Source organism: Loxodonta africana, chromosome 23 (genome assembly GCF_030014295.1).
Source record: "Loxodonta africana isolate mLoxAfr1 chromosome 23, mLoxAfr1.hap2, whole genome shotgun sequence".
In the NCBI taxonomy this organism is placed as follows: Eukaryota; Metazoa; Chordata; class Mammalia; order Proboscidea; family Elephantidae; genus Loxodonta; species Loxodonta africana.
In genome coordinates this window covers 66,390,862-66,411,869 of record NC_087364.1, presented here as the reverse complement: position 1 = coordinate 66,411,869, position 21,008 = coordinate 66,390,862, and the positions used below count along the sequence as shown (strand labels likewise).

At 40.6% G+C, this 21,008-nt stretch overlaps 1 protein-coding gene across 1 annotated transcript in view; it reads right to left on the bottom strand.

Annotated features, from left to right (window-relative positions):
- Positions 1–813: 813 nt before the first annotated feature.
- AGTR1 (angiotensin II receptor type 1) overlaps positions 814–21,008 on the bottom strand; it is a 45,063-nt gene continuing 24,868 nt past the window's right edge. The window contains exon 2 of the mRNA XM_003416165.4: positions 814–2,194. Coding sequence (XP_003416213.1) covers positions 1,068–2,147 — 1,080 coding nt within the window. The 5' untranslated portion in view covers positions 2,148–2,194 and the 3' untranslated portion in view covers positions 814–1,067. The remainder of the gene's footprint in view (positions 2,195–21,008) is intronic.

The window sequence follows — 21,008 nt, the reverse complement described above, 5'->3', positions numbered from 1 at the left end:
TTTCTTTTTGTTTTTTCAATGACAGCATGTATCTACAACCAGTATTATTACATCAGTTACATCAAAATTTAAGTGAAAATGTGTACTTATTCAAGGATGTCTTATTTTCAAAATAAATCAACATCTATTTTAAATAAAATGAGGATTAAACACAATTGCAATAAAAAATATTACAATCAAATTATTTATTTTAAGGAAATATGACTTTGCCGGGTTTTAATCAAGTAACAACTGTTTACAGATACAGATACACACACATATAAAAGACACATATAATCTATACCGTTTTAAGACAATAAGGCATACTTTATGATATATAATCTTTTTTACCATAAAATATATGTACTTCTCAGATATGAAAAAAAACTAATATGACTAGGAAGATACTTAATACCTAGGACCAGAGGAACACCTTTATGAGTAATTTAACTTTTATATGTGACGTCAGTAATATCATGATACCAATAAGCCATCTAACTGACATTGCTTCGGCAGTGTGACTCTCTAAGACGCTGGTTGAGTTTCACAAAAGGTTTTGAAACTTGACAACTACTGCTTAGCAAATCTTTGTACAAAATATAAGTAGCAGGTACAAGTGGACCACAACTGCTACATATCTAAAAGAGACACAAAACCTTTATAGTGCCCTTTGGAAATCGGGCCATGCAGTCCTGAGCTTTCATGTCCTATTGCTCCTCTAAAGGGTTTAACATATTCTAAATACCTTCACCTGGAGGTAAAAAAGAAACAGAACAAGGACAGACGGAGGAGAGTGCATTTCTGCCAGCCAAATTTTTCCAGTGACACATTCATCCAGCTGCTGACGTCTCCCTCTGAGCGGCCTTTACTATCTAATGCAGCAGGATGCAACATGGAGCTTCGCGTTGTTTGGCTGCAAGGGGAAAGTAAAGCTTTTGTTCTGAGCTTTAGAGAGATCAGTTCAATCCACACAATCCATTTTTCTCCTTACATTCTGAAAGGACCTACTGCTCATTTGGTAGAGAAGTGCTTGGAAGGAATGTTTTTCTTTCCGTTTCTTTCACAAGGTTTCCTGACAGACAGGCATGTCACTCAATCTCGAAACACGGGGCCGACTTCTTGGTGGATGAACTTATGTTATCTGAGGGGCGGTAGGAAAGTGTGCTCATTTTCGTGGACAGGCTTGGGTGGGATTTGGCCTTTGGGGGAATGTATTTCAGAACCTGGAGAATATATTTTTTAAATTTTTTCCCCAGAAAGCCATAAAAAAAAGGATTTAGGCAATTGTTAAAGTAAGCTATGCAAATGGTGATAGGCATGGCGGTGTCGACAATATCTGTAATCTGACAGTCGTGTATGATACCCAGCTGAATCAAGACATCCAGAAAAGTAAATATTTGGTGGGGTACCCAGGAAAAGAAAAAGAAAAGCACAATCGCCATAATTATCTTAAAAATGTCATCATTTCTCGGCTTGTTCTTCTGAATTTCATAAGCCTTCTTTAAGGTCTTCCAAATAAGAGTGTAGCTTGTAAGAATGATCAGAAAAGGAAACAAAAAACCCAGAATATTCTTGGTTAGGCCCAGCCCTATGTGGAGGGTTGAATTTTGGGATTCGTAATGGAAGCCACAAACTGTGATATTTGTGTTCTCAATGAAAAATACATTTCTGTAGATAACTGAAGGCAAACTGGCCAAGCCAGCCAGAAGCCAAATAATGATGCAGGTGGCCTTGGCTACCAGCATTGTGCGCCGAAGGCGTGACTTCATCGGGTGAACGATGGCCAGGTAGCGATCAATGCTTAGACAAGTGAGTAGAAACACGCTGGCGTAGAGGTTGAAACTGATACTGGCTGAGGCGATTTTACACAAGTAATTGCCAAAGGGCCAGCGGTATTCCATAGCAGTGTAGACAGCCCACAGTGGCAAAGTCAGTAAGAAGCATAGGTCGGCCAGCGCTAAATTCAAAAGGAAAATGCTGGCCACAGTCTTCAGTTTCATGTAAAAGTAAATGACAATCACTACCAAACTGTTCCCAAATATTCCCACCACGAAGATGATGCTGTATAAAGTAGGAATCATGATAAATATGTAATTGTGTCTTCCAGCCTTGGGACAGTCATCTTGGATTCTTTTAATACCGTCTTCGGTAGAAGAGTTGAGGATCATTTTGATCTCTTGGGTTGGGTTCGTCCCAGATACTACGCCAAATGCACCTGGGGGGAAATAAAAAGGTTTTAAAAAATTGACTTCTAGTTGTAAACAAACAAACAATTTTATTTCTCAGTCATAAATCCTGTTAACTCAGTCTTAAGAAAAAATTAGAACATACTTTCTGAAGTAAATTTGTGAATGGATAAAGTCCAAGAATGTACATTTAAATTAAGTTTTAGAAAACAGCTTTTGTAGGGGTGATAAACAACACCCTCCAGAGAGATGAAAGTGGGGTTCTGTGTGAATAAACCTATCCAGGTCCTTTGCATTTTTTCCATAAGTAAACCCTAGCCTCCAAATTGACGAAGATACATAATCTAAACCTCAGAAAATGCTACTGAATTAGTTATTCAGCAAGAAGACTTGAGTTTTTCCTGAGGTAAGCAAGGCTAATTAATTTTGTCTTTAACCTCAGAAGTGTAACATACCTGTATCTTATTCTTTACTTCTTTCATCTCATGATCTTTCCTTAGGCCTATAAATCATTAGCCTTCTCCCTTACGTAGTTGCATGATCAGAATGGCTGCCTCCATGTGACTGAGAGACTGGTTATTGTGGGAACTGATTTAAGCAGGAAGGCCTAAGACTTTAGGTAGTAGCCATCTCTCCGTGGTTTTCCAGGGTTCTAAGAGCAGTAGCACTTATTCTTTACTTTCCAACTCAGTCTAGCAAAGGGTTCTGAATCTCCTAACTTTTGTGCCTCCTGGCCATTTCTGGAGTTAACTCTGAGGTTAATCATTTGTGTATCAAGAATGTCAAATGAATGGATTAGGTCAGGATTGTCCATAAAAAATGTCTTTGGTGAGGACTCCAGATAGCAGTAGTTCTTTAGGATTTTAGGGAGACTCAGATGCTCAAGAATGAGCTCCACAAAGACTTCTCCAAATATTTGCTCTGATATTTTATATAACCAACGAGTAAGCTATTCATTTATGTGACTTAAGAAATTGACATATTCTGCCCTAGACGGGCGTCCATTAGGAAGCCCTGGGAAGGGGGCCAAAAGTGCTGTGGGGTAATGTCTGGGATGTGGCATGCTGAGGGGAGAGTCAGCGCTGGGCACAGGAAGGGACAGCCAGGCAGGGCAGTGGTGCCGGGCATGTATATCCTACTGATGCATCAGGAGCAGGTCTCCGGATGAGCATGGCCGTGTGTTCCCCTTGTAGCAACATGTCCTAGAGAAGAACAGGAACAGTGAGAAGATACTATTGGCTGCCCAGAGAGGTTGTGTTTGGCATCTGGGTACCCTGGACACCTGCGCCCAGGGTAGTGTCCATCTTGGTGTAAAGAGGTGCTACACCATGCATGGATATATCTCCTGTAGGTTATAACACGTGGGAAAAAAAGGGTTCTAAAGTGGCCCCTTTGCCTCTCTGAGTAGGCAAAGTTGTTCTCCCCACCCAGTTTTTGGTTCCATGTTCTCATTATCTTCTTATTTTGTATTCAGCCTTGTATAATTTAAATCTCTTTCTTCTCCTTTCATTCATGAGGACATTAGTATCTACCAATAGGCATTATCCACTCCAAATGTCACATCCTCTGTGGCATTGGGACTGGATAATACCTATTGGTGGGCTCAAGCATTCCTGACTTCCCCAGGAAATGTGACTTCCCCAGGAAATGGTGCTGCCTTTACTCAGCCCCTTTGACACTATCAACACAGTTTTTGACACTATAATTGTCTGTTGACCTATCTGTCTTCCCCACTCTTGTGTCAGCTCCTTGAGGGTACAGCCTGTGTTGAGTCATCCTGTTTACTAGTTTAGGTTCTGGTACATTCCAGGAGGCAGATGAGAAATGTCTGATGAACAAGACAGTGAGTGGAGAAATAAATGAGTGCATAATTTAAAAGCAATGAGTATAAAGGAGACTAATCTCTATGGGGCTTATAAAACCAGTTTTTATCTTACTCCCCAAAGGACCTCATAGAAATTCCCCAGAACTAACCTTGGTATCCTCATGAACAAGAAAAACAAAACAAAACAAACAGGCCAAAAAAAAAAAAAAAAATTCCTTAGTACTTTTAGAACTCTGTGCTTTAGTAAACAGAATATGAAAAGAAGGAATAATTTCAAAGAAACTAGGGCCAGGCTCTCAGGGAGACAGGATCTATTTCTTTCTCACCTAGAAGGATTAGCTTGCCACCTTGTTGATTTTTCAATTCATTTTATTATAGTGACTGAAATTATGCCAGTTTACAAGTATAAACTCATTTGTGTAAACTGATATTCTTTATTAAAAAGTATATGCTTCACAAAAGGTGTTGGGGCTGGCAGCCATTTACATCTTAATGTGGATTAACTTATTTATCCTGCTAACTTTCTAACATCTAGTTGAGATCATGTGGATCTAAGGGAATATTAGAACTTTCAAGGTTAGAAAACGTCAAAGATTATAGGGGGCCTGAGTGAACTCCATAACTGAGAGTTAGGGAAGCAGCAAACTTGGTTCAGCGTGGGCACACAGGCACTAAAAGATGGGAAGGGATAAACTTAGAGTTCGTTGCTTCCCTCTGAGCTCTCAAAGCAGGGAGGAAATTCCTCTTTCTTCCCACTTTTCCCCTCTGACTCTACTTTGCAGGCACATGACTGAGGCTGGCTTTATTAATTCTATGTCTAGAGTGAGTAGTGGTTAAATGCTATGGCTACTAACCAAAAGGTTGGCAGTTGGAGTCCACCAGCTGCCCCTTGGAAACCCTATGGGCAGTTCTCCTCTGACCTATAAGGTTGCTATGAGTCGGAATCAACCTGATGGCAATGAGTTTGGTTTTGGCGTGAGAAAAATTTTATTATCAAGTCTGAAACTGTCAGCATCATTTATAACAAAATTTATATGAGAAAAAGTTCTGCATTTGAAAGGACCAACTTACAAACATAGTTTTGGACTCTAACTCCTTCACAAGCTGAGGGCAGCCTCTTCTTCTGTTCCCATGGATTCATACTGGCTAATGTTTGGTAGGAACCCTGGTGGCACAGTGGTTAAGAGCTATGGCTGCTAACCAAAAGGTGGGCAATTCGAATCCATCAGCCACTCTTTGGAAAACCCCATGGGGCGGTTCTACTCTGTTCTACAGTGTCGCTATGAGTTGGAATGACTCGATGGCAATGAGTTTTTAATGTTTGGTATGTAAAAGCTTGCTCTGAACAGCTAGGGGAGCATCCCTGGAAATTTTAGTGATGTAGTTATTATTTTAATGGGCGTATCACTTGAGAGTCTCTGGACATAGCACTGAATATAATACGTAGAAAAACATTCGACACACACATTTATCTGATTAATGACCTAGATTTTCTACATAGTGGGGAGATGTGTTTTCTCACACCTGAGGGAGGAGGAAAGGGGGAAAATGAATTTTTCGCAATGGAAACAGTGTGAGCAAGCAAAGGGAAACAAATACAAATAGCGCATTCAGGGGCCAGTCATTCATTTATCATATATTCACTCAACACCTGCCATGTGCTGGTGTCAGGGAGGTAAAATGAATAAAGTCACGGTCTTTCTCCTCCTTTAAGGCATTCTAGTCGAGCTGGGGGACCAAACCCGTAAACCAAACTCATTGCCGTCGAGTAGATTTCAACTCATAGTGACCCTATAGGACAAAGCAGAACTGCCCCAAAGGGTTTCCAAGGAGCGGCTGGTGGATTCGAACTGCCGACCTTTTGGTTAGCAGCTGAGCTCTTAACCATTGCACCAACAGGGCTCCTTAAAGACAGAACCAGAGTCCAGGGTGTTGAATACTATACCATATCAGAAGCATGCGGAATGTTCTGTGTTTATCACCGAACCAGTCTGGGGGAATCGGGAAGTCAGGGCACTTCCAGAGGATTTGGCACTTAGACCTTGGAGGACGCATGGGAAACAGCGTGGTTAGAACTTAAGGCAACCAGCTGGCCAAGCAAGCGGAAGTAGAGATCGTGCCATCACTTCAACTTTTCTCTCCTATGAATGCCTGCAGTATCATCTAGGAAAACTGCTCCATGTAAAATTATTACCATTACCCACATCTCTAGGCAGGGGTGTGGGGAATGGATGTGCACAGGGCATTTCTTGGTAGGAGGGGGTCATGCGCCATACTGGCTGTATAAGGCCCCAAGTCCCCCAGTCTGCTCCACTGCCACAGATAAACTTCCTTAGAGAAACATGGTTCTCAGAAATAAGGACAACCACCTTAGACTGATGATGAGTGAATTGGAAAGGGTGTCTCTTCCCTTTGAAGCTGAAAGAGATCCTGTTTTGGTGATCCTTGATCCTTCCACTTGAAGGAGACAGAGATGTGATCTACCAGATAAACTGCTGCTTGGTCTCCGGCAGGGTTGTAGGCAGGTAGAACACCGAAGGATCTCTCTCTCCCTACTTCTGGTTCTTGCCATATCTCTTACCCAGCTCTATGGCTTACATGAATTCCATAGTACCATTTTGCTTTGGGGAAAAGAAGATGGGGTTTAGGGGAAAGGATCTGTAACAGACTCTTCCTTTGCCACTTAAAAATCTGTGTGGCTCTGGGTAAGTCACCCCATTTCTCTTAACGTGAACCTCAGTTTCCTCATCTTTACGAAATGTTCATCGTAAAGATGAACATAGTTTTGTAGGAATTAGATAATGTAGAAGCACTGGGCATACCTGTCAAATAGGAAGAGTTTAATAAATGTGTTTTATTTGAATCTTTACGGTTACTTTGGGAATACAAGGCAAGCATTGACTCAGAACAGCCATGGGTCAAGAAAGCATAAGAAATTAAAAAAAAAAAAAGGAGAATTATCATTGGTAAACTCCTTCCGTTGCCATTAAAAGTCTAAAAATACCACGCTGCCTTTTTTTTTTTTTTAAGTATGAGTAAAAATTAATCTTAAGCAGCTGAATAAATTTGCCATGATTCAGGTGGGAACTTTCAGCCTGTTGCAAACATAGGCTTGGCTCCTGGTGTCCAAAGCACATTTAGTCACTGCTTACTTTTTTTTTTACTTTTACTTTTGAATTCCTTGACAGCTTCCCAGGTTCTTAAAAACAAGGATAAGATAGGGGATTTTTTTCTTCTTCTTCTTTTTTTTTAATTCTATGAATATTTCCCCAAGACTTTTCATTAGAATATTAATACCTTCTTAAGCTTTTAGATGAGCTGAAACCAATCTAATTAAATTGTTCATTACAAGCTCCTTTTTAAATGAGTTGGCAATCTAAAGAGAAAAGAATACCCATAGCTTCCTATGATAATAAAGAGGGAACTAAAAGACCAAGTAATTATATTTTAGAATAATCTTCTACTAAAGGATCTTTCTCAAAGAGCAAAGAGTAGACCAGTGTCTAAGTCATTTGCTTTGGAGGTTGGACAGTGCAATAAACCATCCTGCTCAAAAGTCATTCTCTTTATTGCTCCTATTTAATATCTCAGCCTTTAGAAAGCATCTGTTTACTCTCCTTCCCCCCCACCCCCTTAGTAATGAATGAGATGTTCTAGAGTAAACAACTGTTAATTTCCATTTGTGAATTTACTGAATCATAGAAGTTGGTGCTAAAAATTTTAGGGGTTCTACTGGTTTCTTTCTGAAATCCACTTGTTCTTACTTCTCAACCTTCTGTTCTTATTTTATGGATTCTATTTCTTCCTTTATCTCCTTAAACATTTTGAACACCTGTATGTTAAGAGTCCCTACTCAATTGCTTTACTTTTTGTAGTTCCTCAGGTGTAAATTCAACTAGTTTTTGCACCTGAGGATGCTCTTTCTTGGTACATGCCTTCCTCTTAGGTTTCATCATCTTTGACTGTGAGTTCAGCTTCAGTGGCAGTTAACTTCCTTACGGGGCCTGAAAGCCTGGACGGTTGAAGGCCTGTGAAGTTTCTGTATGCTTGGGCATACGACGCTCACTTCATCTGGAAGAGTATGTAATGCCAGCTTCTCAGCTTAGTTTACAACCTCATACTTCTTCTGCAGATACTGTTAAGGCAATCGACCCATTCTTCGACATCACACAGCCCTTCTCTTCCCAAGTCAAACCTTGACTGGCATACAGAAGTTTTCTGATCTTTGGTCATGATTAGGCAGTAGTTTTTCAGTTCCTGCCTCTAATCAGGAGATTCATTTTCAAATGCCTTCAGTACGCAAGTCTAGTGGCCCCAACTTCCATTCTGCTAATGTCGTTAGAACCAGGTAGGTCTAGTATTGGTCCTTCTCTGGCCCATGTAGTCTCAACTCCTACTGAGTGCCTTTAGGGCTGTGACCCAGTATGTAATGTGTTTAAAGCAGGAAGGGCCATTTCCATGCCTGCTTAGTCCATTGTCCTCAACTTGACTGGAAGCTGCCCTACCTGTGATTTGGAGATAAGTTACTTTAACCCACTAAGGGTTGCATTATAATCTTTATCCCCCCTCTACCTCTCCTCCTCATCCCTTTGATGAAGCATCCAGACCTTCCCAAGCTCCACTCTTCCATGATGGTCATCTGGAAGCCAAAGAGAGGGGAGCAGGGCAGAGAAGCAACACCGTGGGGCAAGTGGCTAGAATTGCTTTCAAGTCACATGCACAGAAGAATGCCATGGAATCGGTTGGCAACCCTAGCTTAACTTTTCTAAGCTAAAAGCTTTCCTTAGAGCTAATTTGGTTCACTAGAATAATGCCTGCAATTCTTGGGTGAATGCTTTTCTCAATGCAATATGTATTTTACTAAAAGTATTAATGCCATACTAATTCAGTACTTAAGATCCAGTCTCCTCAAACTCAACGAATGGCTGTGTGATATGTCTAAGTGATAAGTAATGGTTTCTGACCTTGTTCTCAAGTCAATATCACCCACGGTGGCCTGCCCACACAAGAGATTAAACACGACGATGTGCCTTCTTACTTCCACATGTACTAACTGTAACCGACCGAGGTGATGGTGGTAAAATAGTCCCTTATCCCCAACTTGTCCTCTACTTTGCTTCATTCAAAATAGCACGAGAAGCCCAAAAACCCAGCTTTATTAAAGGAAACTTAGAAGTTTCTTTCCAATTAGGCTATGAATTTCAATAAAAGTAAAATGTTAATCCTAAATTTTGCTTCTTGGGAATCATTGAAGACTTTAGTATTTAATAATGGAACACACAACCAGAAATAAATTTATCTCCACTCCAGAAATTCCTATTTATCATAAATTCTGGTTTAGACAACTCCTTCCACAGCTTTATCCCGATGATATTTCCTACCTTTTGTGTCTGTCCCAAACTCTCGACTGTTTTTGTTGTCTTTTATTTCAGAAAGAAAAAAGAAACACGTAGGAATGAAAGATAGTGATTAAATCTAACTCAAATGCTTAAAAAAACCTTCCTTTGACATACTGGTGTTAGAAAATATTCTAGTTATGTTAAGTATGAAGGGCCATGGAAGGTTTTCTGGAAAGCCTGGAGAGAGGACAGCTCCAAAGACTAGGAGAAAATAAAAATATAACAACCTGGAACAAAGTCTGTATAGAAATGAACCTCTGTCCTCTTATACTCCAAAATTTTTCAAACACATGGCCTCATATAATTTTCCCACTAGAATCATATCCACACTTCAACCAATCTGCATCTTGGCCCTCAAGGGTAAGGGAAGCATAGTTTTGAATAATACGGCTCTTGGAGAATGCTCACTAGCTTTCCTTTTTCAACAGTTGAAAAAGGCAGCACCTCAACTTTGGTGAAGGGTAAGACAGTACACAATACTGGGGAAGCCAGCACAACTTGTATAAGGCAAGGTCATGGAAACTTCACAGACACATGTAAATTCCCTGAGGGACCGAACTGCTAGACTGAGTGCTGTGGGGACCATGGTCTCAGGGAACATCTAGCTCAATTGGCATAACATAGTTTATAAAGAAAATGTTCTACATTTTATTTTGGTGAGTAGTGTCTGGGGTCTTAAAAGCCTGTGAGTGGCCATTGAAGATACCCCACTGGTCTCACTCCTTCGGGATCAAGGGAGAATGAAGAAAACTAAAGATACAAGGGAAAGATTAGTCCAAGGAACAAGGGACCACAACTACCATGGTCTCCACCAGACTGAGTCCAGTACAACTAGATGGCGCCCAGCTACCACCATTGACTGCTCTGATAGGGATCACAATAGAGGGTCCTGGACAGAGCTGGAGAAAAATGTAGAACAAAATTCTAACTCACAAAAAAGACCAGACTTACTGACCTGATAGAAGCTGGAGAAACCCCGAGAATATGGCCCCCAAACACCCTTTAGCTCAGTAATGAAATCACTCCCAAGGTTCACCCTTCAGCCAAAGATTGCACAGGCCCATAAAACAAAACAAGACTAAAGGGGCACACCAGGCCAGGGGTAAGGACTAGAAGGCAGTAGGGAACAGGAAAGCTGGCAACAGGGAACCCAAGGTTGAGAAGGGAGAGTGTTGACATGTCGTGGGGTTGTTAACCAATGTCAAAAAGAATATGTATACTAACTGTTTAATGAGAAACTAGTTTGTTCTATAAAACCTCCTCTAAAGTGCAATAAAAAAATTATTTAATGGTTCAGAATTGGCTACAGAATAAAGTACTTATTATGGTTAAAAAAAAAAAAAAAAAGGCGGCACCTCTGTGGCCAGCTCTTTATGGATCAACAACTCTTGATTCAACTTGTGAACAAAACCCCAGATTCCTTATGCAAAGCGACACTGCTCTTGCCTCTTTTAAACTTTAATTCAGCAGCAGAAACTGCTGATCTCATTTTAAATTCCACTTTAAGGGGCATGTGAGGAATGTTACTGGGCAGGAAGGGAAGCACTAATTAATTTACACCCTTAAGAAATTATGATAATATTATAGAATTTATATGTAGTATGAGTTTTATGTTAGAGATTATTGGCCACATGGCAATTCATTCCAGATTAGAGTTTTTAAGCATTATATAAACCATATAATCATAAATTTTAAATGAAGCAGGAGGATTAAATATTCAATATACTGTACATGTTTCCCCAAATTGCCCACATGTCCTGGTTGCAGTAGGAATATTCTGTGGAACGATAGTCTGCAAATTTGTCCTAGACAATGTGTACAGAGACTGGAGTTCTAATTTTGTCTTTCCCTAGCTGGGTGACCTTGAACCAGTCATTTATCATCTCCAGGCCCCTGCATCTTCAGGAAGTTGGTTACATGCTGAAGAAACCTACGGGAGCACTAAATTTTCGTATTCATTCTTTTAAACGGGTATATACCTTTATGAAGACAAAGGTAATTATGGCTTGGCAAGTAGAAATGACCTATGATATATCATTAAGTTTACCACCCATCCATCCAGCCATCCATCCATCCATCTATCTTCCGATACAAAACCAGTTTTTGTCAAGTGGATCCCGACTCATGGTGGCCCCATGTGTGTCAGAGTAGAACTATGCTCCATAGGGTATTCGGTAGATTTTTCAGAAGCAGATTGCCAGGCCTTTCTTCCAAGGCACCTCTGGGTGGATTCAAACCACCAACCTTTCAGCTGGCAGCCGAGTGCTTTGCCAAACTGATTTAGTAGCATTCTATAATCAAACACAGAATTCATGGCTTTAAAAACAACAATAATAATTTTACCTTTTACTAGAGATGAATAAAGAAAGTCCAGATAAAATTACTATACGGAAAGTATATTTTTTCTTTAAAAAAAAAATTAATACTCATTCAAAAAACTGTTTCCAAAGCACAGCATTTGGATAGCTGGTTGTGGTTAATGGTGTCAAGGTTATGGGTTTGGGCTCTACTTAGCTCCTTTCACTCCATTTAGGGCCAAAGACTGTGAACCTCCCAGGTATCTGCTGTGTTATTCACAGGCAATACCAGGTCAAGAGGTACAGACAGATTAGTCCACACATCTTGCCATGGATAAAAGCGACATAAAAAGTATGCCCTACAGTTAGGGAGTCATAAGATTAGGTCATCCTTTTTTTTTTTTTTTATGAGAAGAGTGATGCAATGTGTGATTGTTAAAATAACTCATACAGAATGAATTTACTCGCAGATTCTTTGTGGGGAGATACAACTTTTTAAAGTTTGGCAGTTAGTTACCATGATTCAGTTGCCACACCCCCCACCCCAAACACACACACGCACGATTGAGGTTATAGGTGAGGGCAGAATATTACCAAAAACAAAAAACCCCAACAAGGAAACAAAAAAACCCACAGTACTATATTATTTAATATTATGCTTTGAAGTATTATAATAACCAATGCTTTGAGAGCTACAAGGGCTTCTGTCACAGGAAAATGGGTTCTATAAAGGTGATGCTTCTTTGATTTTATCGTTTAGCTTCATTTCTTTCCACGTGCAATCATGTAGGCTTTACATGACTTTAATTTTTACACTTTTTACATGGAAATGCAATCAAATTTCAGAGAAAGCACTGGATCGGAGTCCTGTCAAAGAGTTAGCAATATCACTAACCAGCGCCATAATCCCAGGTAGGCAATGTAATCTCTTCCTTTGTTATATCTTAAATATTATGAAATATTTAGAATGGGAGTACCAACACCTGCTCTCACCTCCTTCATAGATATTTTTAAAGAAAAAAAAGGCGAGGTCTTTTATGGAAGATAGAAAAGCACTCTGAAAACACAACCTTTGTATAATTCAAGGGTAAGTGAAATGAGTTTAAGGAATGACAGCCCAGAACTTCAAAAGGGTCATGGAATTTTTTCATTCAGAAATTCAGCAGAAATATTTTCATTATTAGAATGTAATGCTTCTATTTCAAGAGTCTTCAGCAGATACTTGATTAAGGCTGAAAGAAAGGTGAAATGGCATATATTGTATAGCGCCTACATTTCATTCTGTGGTAACAAATGTCTGGGTATAAATTGGAGGCCTCAGATCAAATCTGACCAACAGGCACGTTTTCTGCCCCTAAAGTGTCCTTGGTTTTTGGGATCTGAATCCTTTTCAGTTCCATAAACCCTACCATTCCCTACTGTGTTACTCTTTAGGTCTGTGCTGTCTAACAGAAATACAAGGCCAGCCAACTACAAGACACACATTTTTCTAGTGGTCACATTAAAAAAGTAAAAAGAAACAGATGAAATTAACTTCGATAATACATTTTTATTTGAGTCCATGTATCACAAATACTGCTATTTCATTATGTATTCAATATTAAAAAATTTGAGATATTTTATTTTATTTTGGTACCAAGACTTCAAAATCCGGAGTGTAATTTTTACTTAGAGTGTATCTCAATTGGGATTAATGATTAGGCATTCGATCACTACCTGTGGCTGGCCACCATGTTGGAAACACAGCATCAGTAGTTAAGTCACCTACCTGGCCCCTCTGCCAATGTTTAAGCCAAGTATGGCCCTTGAATAGCAGCATTAGTATTACCAGAGAATCTGTTAGAATTAGAAACGTAAATCTCAGGCAGGTCAGGCCCCACTTCAGGCCTGCAGAACCAGAAACTCTGTGGGTGGGGTCCAGCAAGCTGTGTGCCAGTGAGGCCTCCAGGAGACTCTGATGCATACTAGTGTTAGCAAACCATTGCACCAAAGACATCTTGAAGGAGCCCTCGTGGCATAGCGGTTAAGCGCTCAGCTGCTAAACAAAAAGATGGTAGTTTCAATTCGCTGGCCATTCTGCAGAAGAAAGATGTGGCAGTCTGCTTCTGTAAAGATTATATATAGCCTTGGAAACTTATAGTTCTTGTAGGGTTGCTATGAGTTGGAATTGACTTCATGGCAATGGGTTTTATAGGCATCTTAACTTGAAACCCTGGCTTTAATGTTGATAAAACCCCCCAAAACCAAACCCATTGCTGTCAAGTTGATTCCGACTCATAGAGACCCTGTAGGACAGAGTAGAACTGCCCCATAGTTTCCAAGGAGCAGCTGGTGGATTCGAACTGCTGACCTTTTGGTTAGCAGCCATAATGCTTAACCACTATACCACCAGAGTTTCCTAAATGTTGATAGCCCATGGTTAATACCAAAACTAAATAAAACAAACAACAGAAATATTCTCAGCTACAATGAAATGTTTTCATTTGGCCCTTACAACAAACGAACAAAAGCCAAACATAATACCGTTGATTCCAACTCATAGTGACCCTACAGGACAGAGCAGAACTGCCCCATAGGATTTCCAAGGAGCAGCTGGTGGATTCAGACTGTTGACCTTTTGGTTAGCAGCCTGAGCTCTTAACCACTGTACCACCAGGGCTCCATTTGGCCCTTATAAGGTATCAAACACTGTGGTAGAGATGGCAAACTCCCAAGTGCACCTTGAGAATTACTCATTCATTTATTTCTTTTCAACAGTTGGGGCTAGTGTAGTTGAGGGGCACCCAACAGGATGTCATCTAGTAAATTACCCCTTGTACCTACTCACAGATGGGGTCAGGCAGGAAATACTTTACCTCCATGCCATCATTACAACTAAGATCTACCTGGGAAAAGAACACAATGACCCAGATGACAGCCAGAATAAGGTGGCGGGAAGAACATGGTGATGGGAACCAACCATCTGAATCAATCCCATGATTTACCTCTTACGAGCTGTGGGATCTTAGCTTTTCACTTAATCTGTGACTCATTTTTCTTGAGCTGAAAAATGATGATAATAATGATATTGACAGGGGCACATTAACCAGTAAGCAAGGTACACATGGGCATACCGTAAGCCAGGCACACACAGGCTTAACTGTGCTTACTAAGCTGTAGTGCACAATTTCGCATGGGCATCACCACATCAAAGATGTGAAAAACAGATGAAACTGTGCACTACAGATTAGTAAGTAAGCGCAAGGAAGCCCATGTGCACCTTGCTTATTGGGTAATCCATCCCTGATTATTGATGATGATGTAGTATTTGCCCTGCCTGGCTCACAACACTGTTGGGAAAATCAGATGAGATCATGTATGTGTAGATGCTATGAACTTTGGGAATTCTGTTGATGTTATTAAATTCACACTATGGTGTGAGTGACTATTTCCCCCCTGCAAGCAAATCTGGAAAAGAGAGATTGGGAAACTGCACGTGATACTGCAACTGGAAGAAGATGAAAGGCTCAAAGATGGGGAGGCTAAAATGCACTGTTGACAAGATACTCAGACTGGACAGTTTTTGCCAGCTCTGATAATTCTCTTGTGTGTGTGGTGTGTATCTGTGTGTGTGTGTGTGTGTTTGACACACACACGGGGTGGATAATCCAATAGGCAAGGTAAACACAGTGCTTACCTTGCCTATCAGATCATCTGTAGTGAACCGTTTCACCACATCAAAGACTCTGTTTCTAGGTATGGCTGCCATCTGTCTCTCTCTGAACCCCACAGAATCAAAGCATCTTTTCAAATTTACAATCCCTGATGGGGCAAATGACCCAGGAAGCAAGGTAAGCACGGGCTTACTTGTGCTTACTTACTAAACCATAGTGAACAATTTCAAAGATCAAAGAGGTGGTGAAACCCATATGAAAGCGTTCACTACAGACGATCTGGTAGGCAAGGTATGCATAGTGCTTACCTTGCAGCACTGTTGGAAACCCTGGTGGTGTAGTGGTTAAGTGCTATGGCTGCTAACCAACAGGCTGGCAGTTCAAACCTGCCAGGCGCTCCTTGGAAATTCTATGGGGCAGTTCTACTCTGTCTTATAGGGTTGTTATGAGTTGGAATCGATTTGATGGCAGTGGGTTTGGTTTTTTTTTTTTTGGTTTGTAGCACTGTGCTTACCTTGCCTATTGGATAATCTGCCTCTGTATGTACATATATATATATTTATATATACATATATATGTATGTAAAATAAATTACAATGATACCACAGTATTGATGGTAATAAAATGTTACACCATTCCATCTACCATGATTTACCATGCCATTCATGTTCTACCTTGGGCTAGTCGTGCTTTCTAATTAAACAGCCTGTGTGATAAGAGGCACGGATGCTGGGCCAATAAAAGGTAAACAACACTTTGCCAACTGAAAACTAAGATGAGATACCGGTGACTGCTGTTTCCTGTGAAAACTTCATTAGCAATAAATGAGTTACCAGATGTCACACATCAGATTTGAAATTAAAATATATCCCCAGTATACGTGTGCAGTCTGAGCGGGAGACAAAAATGAACTCTTTCCAAGGCAGTTGCCTAAGATAATGCACGACATTGCCTTCTGATAATTCGTTTCTCCTCTAAATGTAAAATAAAATGCAGACCTTGGTTTGTAAAGTGGAAATAGGGCGTTTCTGCACAGAAGGCTTTGCAGTGAAGCAACACATTTCTCGTACAGCAGCCACTTCGTAAGGGCAAGGAGAGTATCTGTGAACCTTCTCTGCCACACCAAAACTACCATCTCCTCTTGTTTTTAACGTTGCCATAGCGACTTCTTTTTCTCACCATCACTTTGAGCCAGCTATTGCTGCTTTATTACCAGCAACAAAACTGTTCAGGTCAGCAATGGTCAACGTCAACTCCACTCCTCCTAACTTTGCTGCCAGTGGCCCCTTAGTGCTTCCCTTTCTTCACTGAGATATTATCACTCTGCTCTCGTTCTTCCAGGGAACTGAGCCGACTCTGTTCTTGTCCTCAAAGTTACAAGCCTCCAATCCGAAAGCAATTGTGGTCAGAGGGAGGGAACCCCACAGCAGGAAATAGGAGAGCTCAATTTCACGTAAGCCAGCAGAAATTTCAAATCATAAGCCAGTGCAAGAGAAATATCTAACATCTTCTGGTTTTTATAAACAAATATTTTTAGCTGAAGAAGGCCCACGTTCCTCAGCAAGTTCAAAATCTCTGCAGTTACTCCGTTTCAGCAGAAGACGGGAAGCTGGCATGGCTCTTTGAAACAGTTCATTTTTTTCTCACTCATTTGTTTTGGTTCTTATCTCCAGTAAGAGAGGTAAGGCTTACAAATCAAGAGAGTGGAAGTGAGTTATCATTCTAAAGTCTCCATTTAGAGAATATTTACATACAATTTCTTTACATACAGACATCCCCCAAAGCACTTGAAAGTTTATTTCTGGATCATTGAGAGCTCATCAGATGCTAGGGCTTCAGGAGCTCCTGTCCTTTGGCCTCATGAAAAGGGAGACAGAACGTCCTTGAAATGGTTCGCTATCCCCAAGGGGAAAATGTCTATGGACAACTTTTCAGCTGCACAACTCCCGTACAAAGTGGCATGCAAGTCTTTAATTCAGCTTATTTAATGGGCAATTGTTCTCGACTCTCTTGTGTTTCTGTTGGTACCTGATTCATCTAAAACCCTTATAATATTTGCTTAATAATGACCAAAATAACATTTATGTTAATTTTATGATTTATTATTTATGATTAGTGAGTGCTCATCACATGCCTAGTATTGTGCTAATCGCTTTCACCTCTATGAGAGCTCTATGAGGGACAGCACCATTATTCCATTCTTTAGATGAGGAAACTGAGGCTTAGAGACCAGGTTCTTATATTTTGGCCTTCCATAATTAGTTTTAAGGCTCAACTTTTTTTTTTTTTTTTGGTAAGGTCATCTCTTCATACTCCTCTAAAAAAGGAAGGGAGGGAGGGAGTAAGGAAGGAAGGAAAGAAGGAAACCCCGTTGCCACTGAGTTGATTCCAACTCACAGCAACTCTACAGGACAGAGCAGAACTGCCCCATAAGGTTTCCAAGGAGTGGCTGGTGGATTTGAACATCTGACCTTTTGGTTAACAGTCACCTCTTAACAACTGCACCACCAGGGTTCCATACTGGTCTAATGGGGGATGTTCATGGTTCTCACAAAGGCTGGCGGGGGAGGATAAAGAGTGCAGTGTAACTGGTATCCAGTGGGTAGAGATCAGGGATACTGCAAATCATCTTACAATGTACAGAACAGGCCCCCACAACAAATAATTATCCATCCCAAAATGTTAAGGGGCTTCCTTTTTTTTTTTTTTTTTTTAAATCCTTTGTAATTTCTAGCTTTTATTTTTGTGGCATAATTTAACTGTACAGTGCATTTTACTGGCGACCTTTCTGTCATGTATTGTACAGGTAGTCCCTGACTTAGGACAGGGCTCTGTTCTGACAACGCCATCGTAAGTTGGTTCTGAAGTAAGTCGAATACCTTGTTTTTTAAAAAGTTTTCATTATTATTGCCTTTTATTATCACTATCCTCATAAATCATAACATTGAACATCTGAGAATGATAACATTAACAAATTATGCGCTACAACACTGTATGTAGTACATATTACTAACTTACAAGATATACAAAAAAAAAAGATGGTTATCAGTGAGGTTTGTCGTAACTCGAACACATCATAATTCGGGGACTACCTGTACTTATATCTTCTCAGGAAAACTATGGGTCCCTTGAAAGATAAAATCCTGTCAGTTAACACTCAAAAGTCCAAGGTCACGTGAAGTACTTAGTAAGAAGAGCTCTGAGACTCTAAGTTGATTCAATATCTGTTGTGTCAGATCATTCTAGAAATTACCTTCTCTAAGCATTTTCCAGAGCTCCAGGATTCTGCACAAGTACTCCAGAAGAGGGAGTTTGAGCTTAGATTCATTAAAAAGCTTTCAAGAATGTGATGGCTTTTGTGGCGACCCCAAGGTCTCCCCTGGAGGGAGGAGACCAGAGTGTCCAGAAGTCAAACCCTGCCCTCTGGTGGCACAGTCCCACGAACAGAGTCTGGCTGAGGGCCAGAGGGACTCTATCCACATCAGGCTTCTGGGTATTTAGACTGACTCTGCAATATTCTGCAATATCTTTCTTCAGTTCTTTCAGCTTTGGTTTTCTATCTCCAGCTCTTTGCACATGTCTTTATAATACTTTGTCTTCTTGAGCCGCCCTTTGAAATCTTCTGTTCAGTTCTTTTACTTTATTTCTTCCTTTTGATTTAGCTGCTCGATATTCGTGAGCAAGTTGCAGAGTCTCCTCTGACATCTATCTTGGTCTTTTCTTTCTTTCTTGTCTTTTCAATGACCTCTTGCTTTCTTCATGTATGATGTCCTTCATGTCATTCCACAACTCATCTGGTCTCCGGTCACTAGTGTTCAATGCGTCAAATCTGTTCTTGCGATGATCTCTAAATTCAGGTGGCATATACTCAAGGTCATATTTCAGCTCTCGTGGACTTGCTCTGATTTTCTTCAGTTTCAGCTTGAACTTGCATGTGAGCAATTGATGGTCTGTTCCACATTCGGGCCCTGGCCTTGTTCTGAGTCATGATATTGAGCTTTTCCATCATCTCTTTCCATAGATGTAGTCTATTTGATTTTTGTGTGTTCCATCTGGCGAGGTCCAGATGGAACACACAGAAAAAACCGAAAGATCTGAAGAAAAAATTCAAGCCTCGAGTTGCAATAGTGAAGGAGTCTATGGGGAAGATATTAAAAGATGCAGGAAGCATCAAAAGAAGATGGAAGGAATACACAGAGTCGTTATACCAAAAAGAATTTGTTGATGTTCAGCCATTTCAAGAGGTAGCATACGATCAGGAACCAATGGTACTGAAGGAAGAAGTCCAGGCTGCTCTGAAGGCATTGGTGAAAACCAAGGCTCCAGGAATTGATGGAATATCAATTGAGATGTTTCAACAAACAGATGCAGTGCTGGAGGTGCTCGTTCATCTATGCCAAGAAATATGGAAGACAGCTTCCTGGCCCACTGACTGGAAAAGATCCATATTTATGCCTATTCTCAAGAAAGGTGATCCAACCGAATGTGGAAATTATAGAACAATATCATTAATATCACATGCAAGCAAAATTTTGCTGAAGATCATTCAAAAATGGCTGGGGCAGCGTATCAACAGGGAACTGCCAGAAATTCAGGCCGGTTTCAGAAGAGGATGTGAAACTAGGGATGTCATTGCTGATGTCAGATGGATCCTGGCTGAAAGCAGAGGATACCAGAAGGATGTTTACCTGTGTTTTGTTGACTATGCAAAGGAACTGTGTGTATCATAACAAATTATGGTAACATTGTGAAGAATGGGAATTCCAGAACACTTAATTGTGCTCGTGAGGAACCTTTACATAGATCAAGAGGCAGTTGTTCAGATAGAACAGGGGATACTGATTGGTTTAAAGTCAGGAAAGGTGTGCGTCAGGGTTGTATCCTCTCACCACACCTATTCAATCTGTATGCTGAGCAAATAATCCGAGAAGCTGGACTATATGAAGAAGAACGGGGCATCAGGATTGGAGGAAGACTCACTAACAATCTGCGTTATGCAGATGACACCACCTTGCTTGCTGAAAGTGAAAAGGACTTGAAGCACTTACTAATGATGATCAAAGACCACAGCCTTCAGTATGGCTTGCACCTCAACATAAAACAAAAATCCTCACAACTGGACCAATGAGCAACATCATGATAAATGGAGAAAAGATTGAAGTTGCCAAGGATTTCATTTTACTTGGATCCACAATAAACAACTATGGAAGCAGCAATCAAGAAATCAAACAACTCATTGCATTGAGTACCTCTGCTGCAAAGGATCTCTTCAAAGTGTTGAAGAGCAAAGATGTCACCTTGAAGACTAAGGTGTGCCTGACCCAAGCCATGGTATTTTCGATCACATCGCATGCTTGTGAAAGCTGGACAACAAATAAGGAAGACCGAAGAAGAACTGACGCCTTTGAATTGTGGTGCTGGCGAAGAATATCGAATATACCATGGACTGCCAAAAGAACGAACAAATCTCTCTTGGAAGAAGTACAACCAGAATGCTCCTTAGAAGCAAGGATGGTGAGACTGCATCTTACATACTTTGGACATGTTGTCAGAAGGGATCAGTCCCTGGAGAAGGACATCATGCTTGGCACAGTACAGGGTCAGCGGAAAAGAGGAAGACCCTCAACGAGGTGGATTGACACAGTGGCTGCAACAATGAGCTCAAGCAT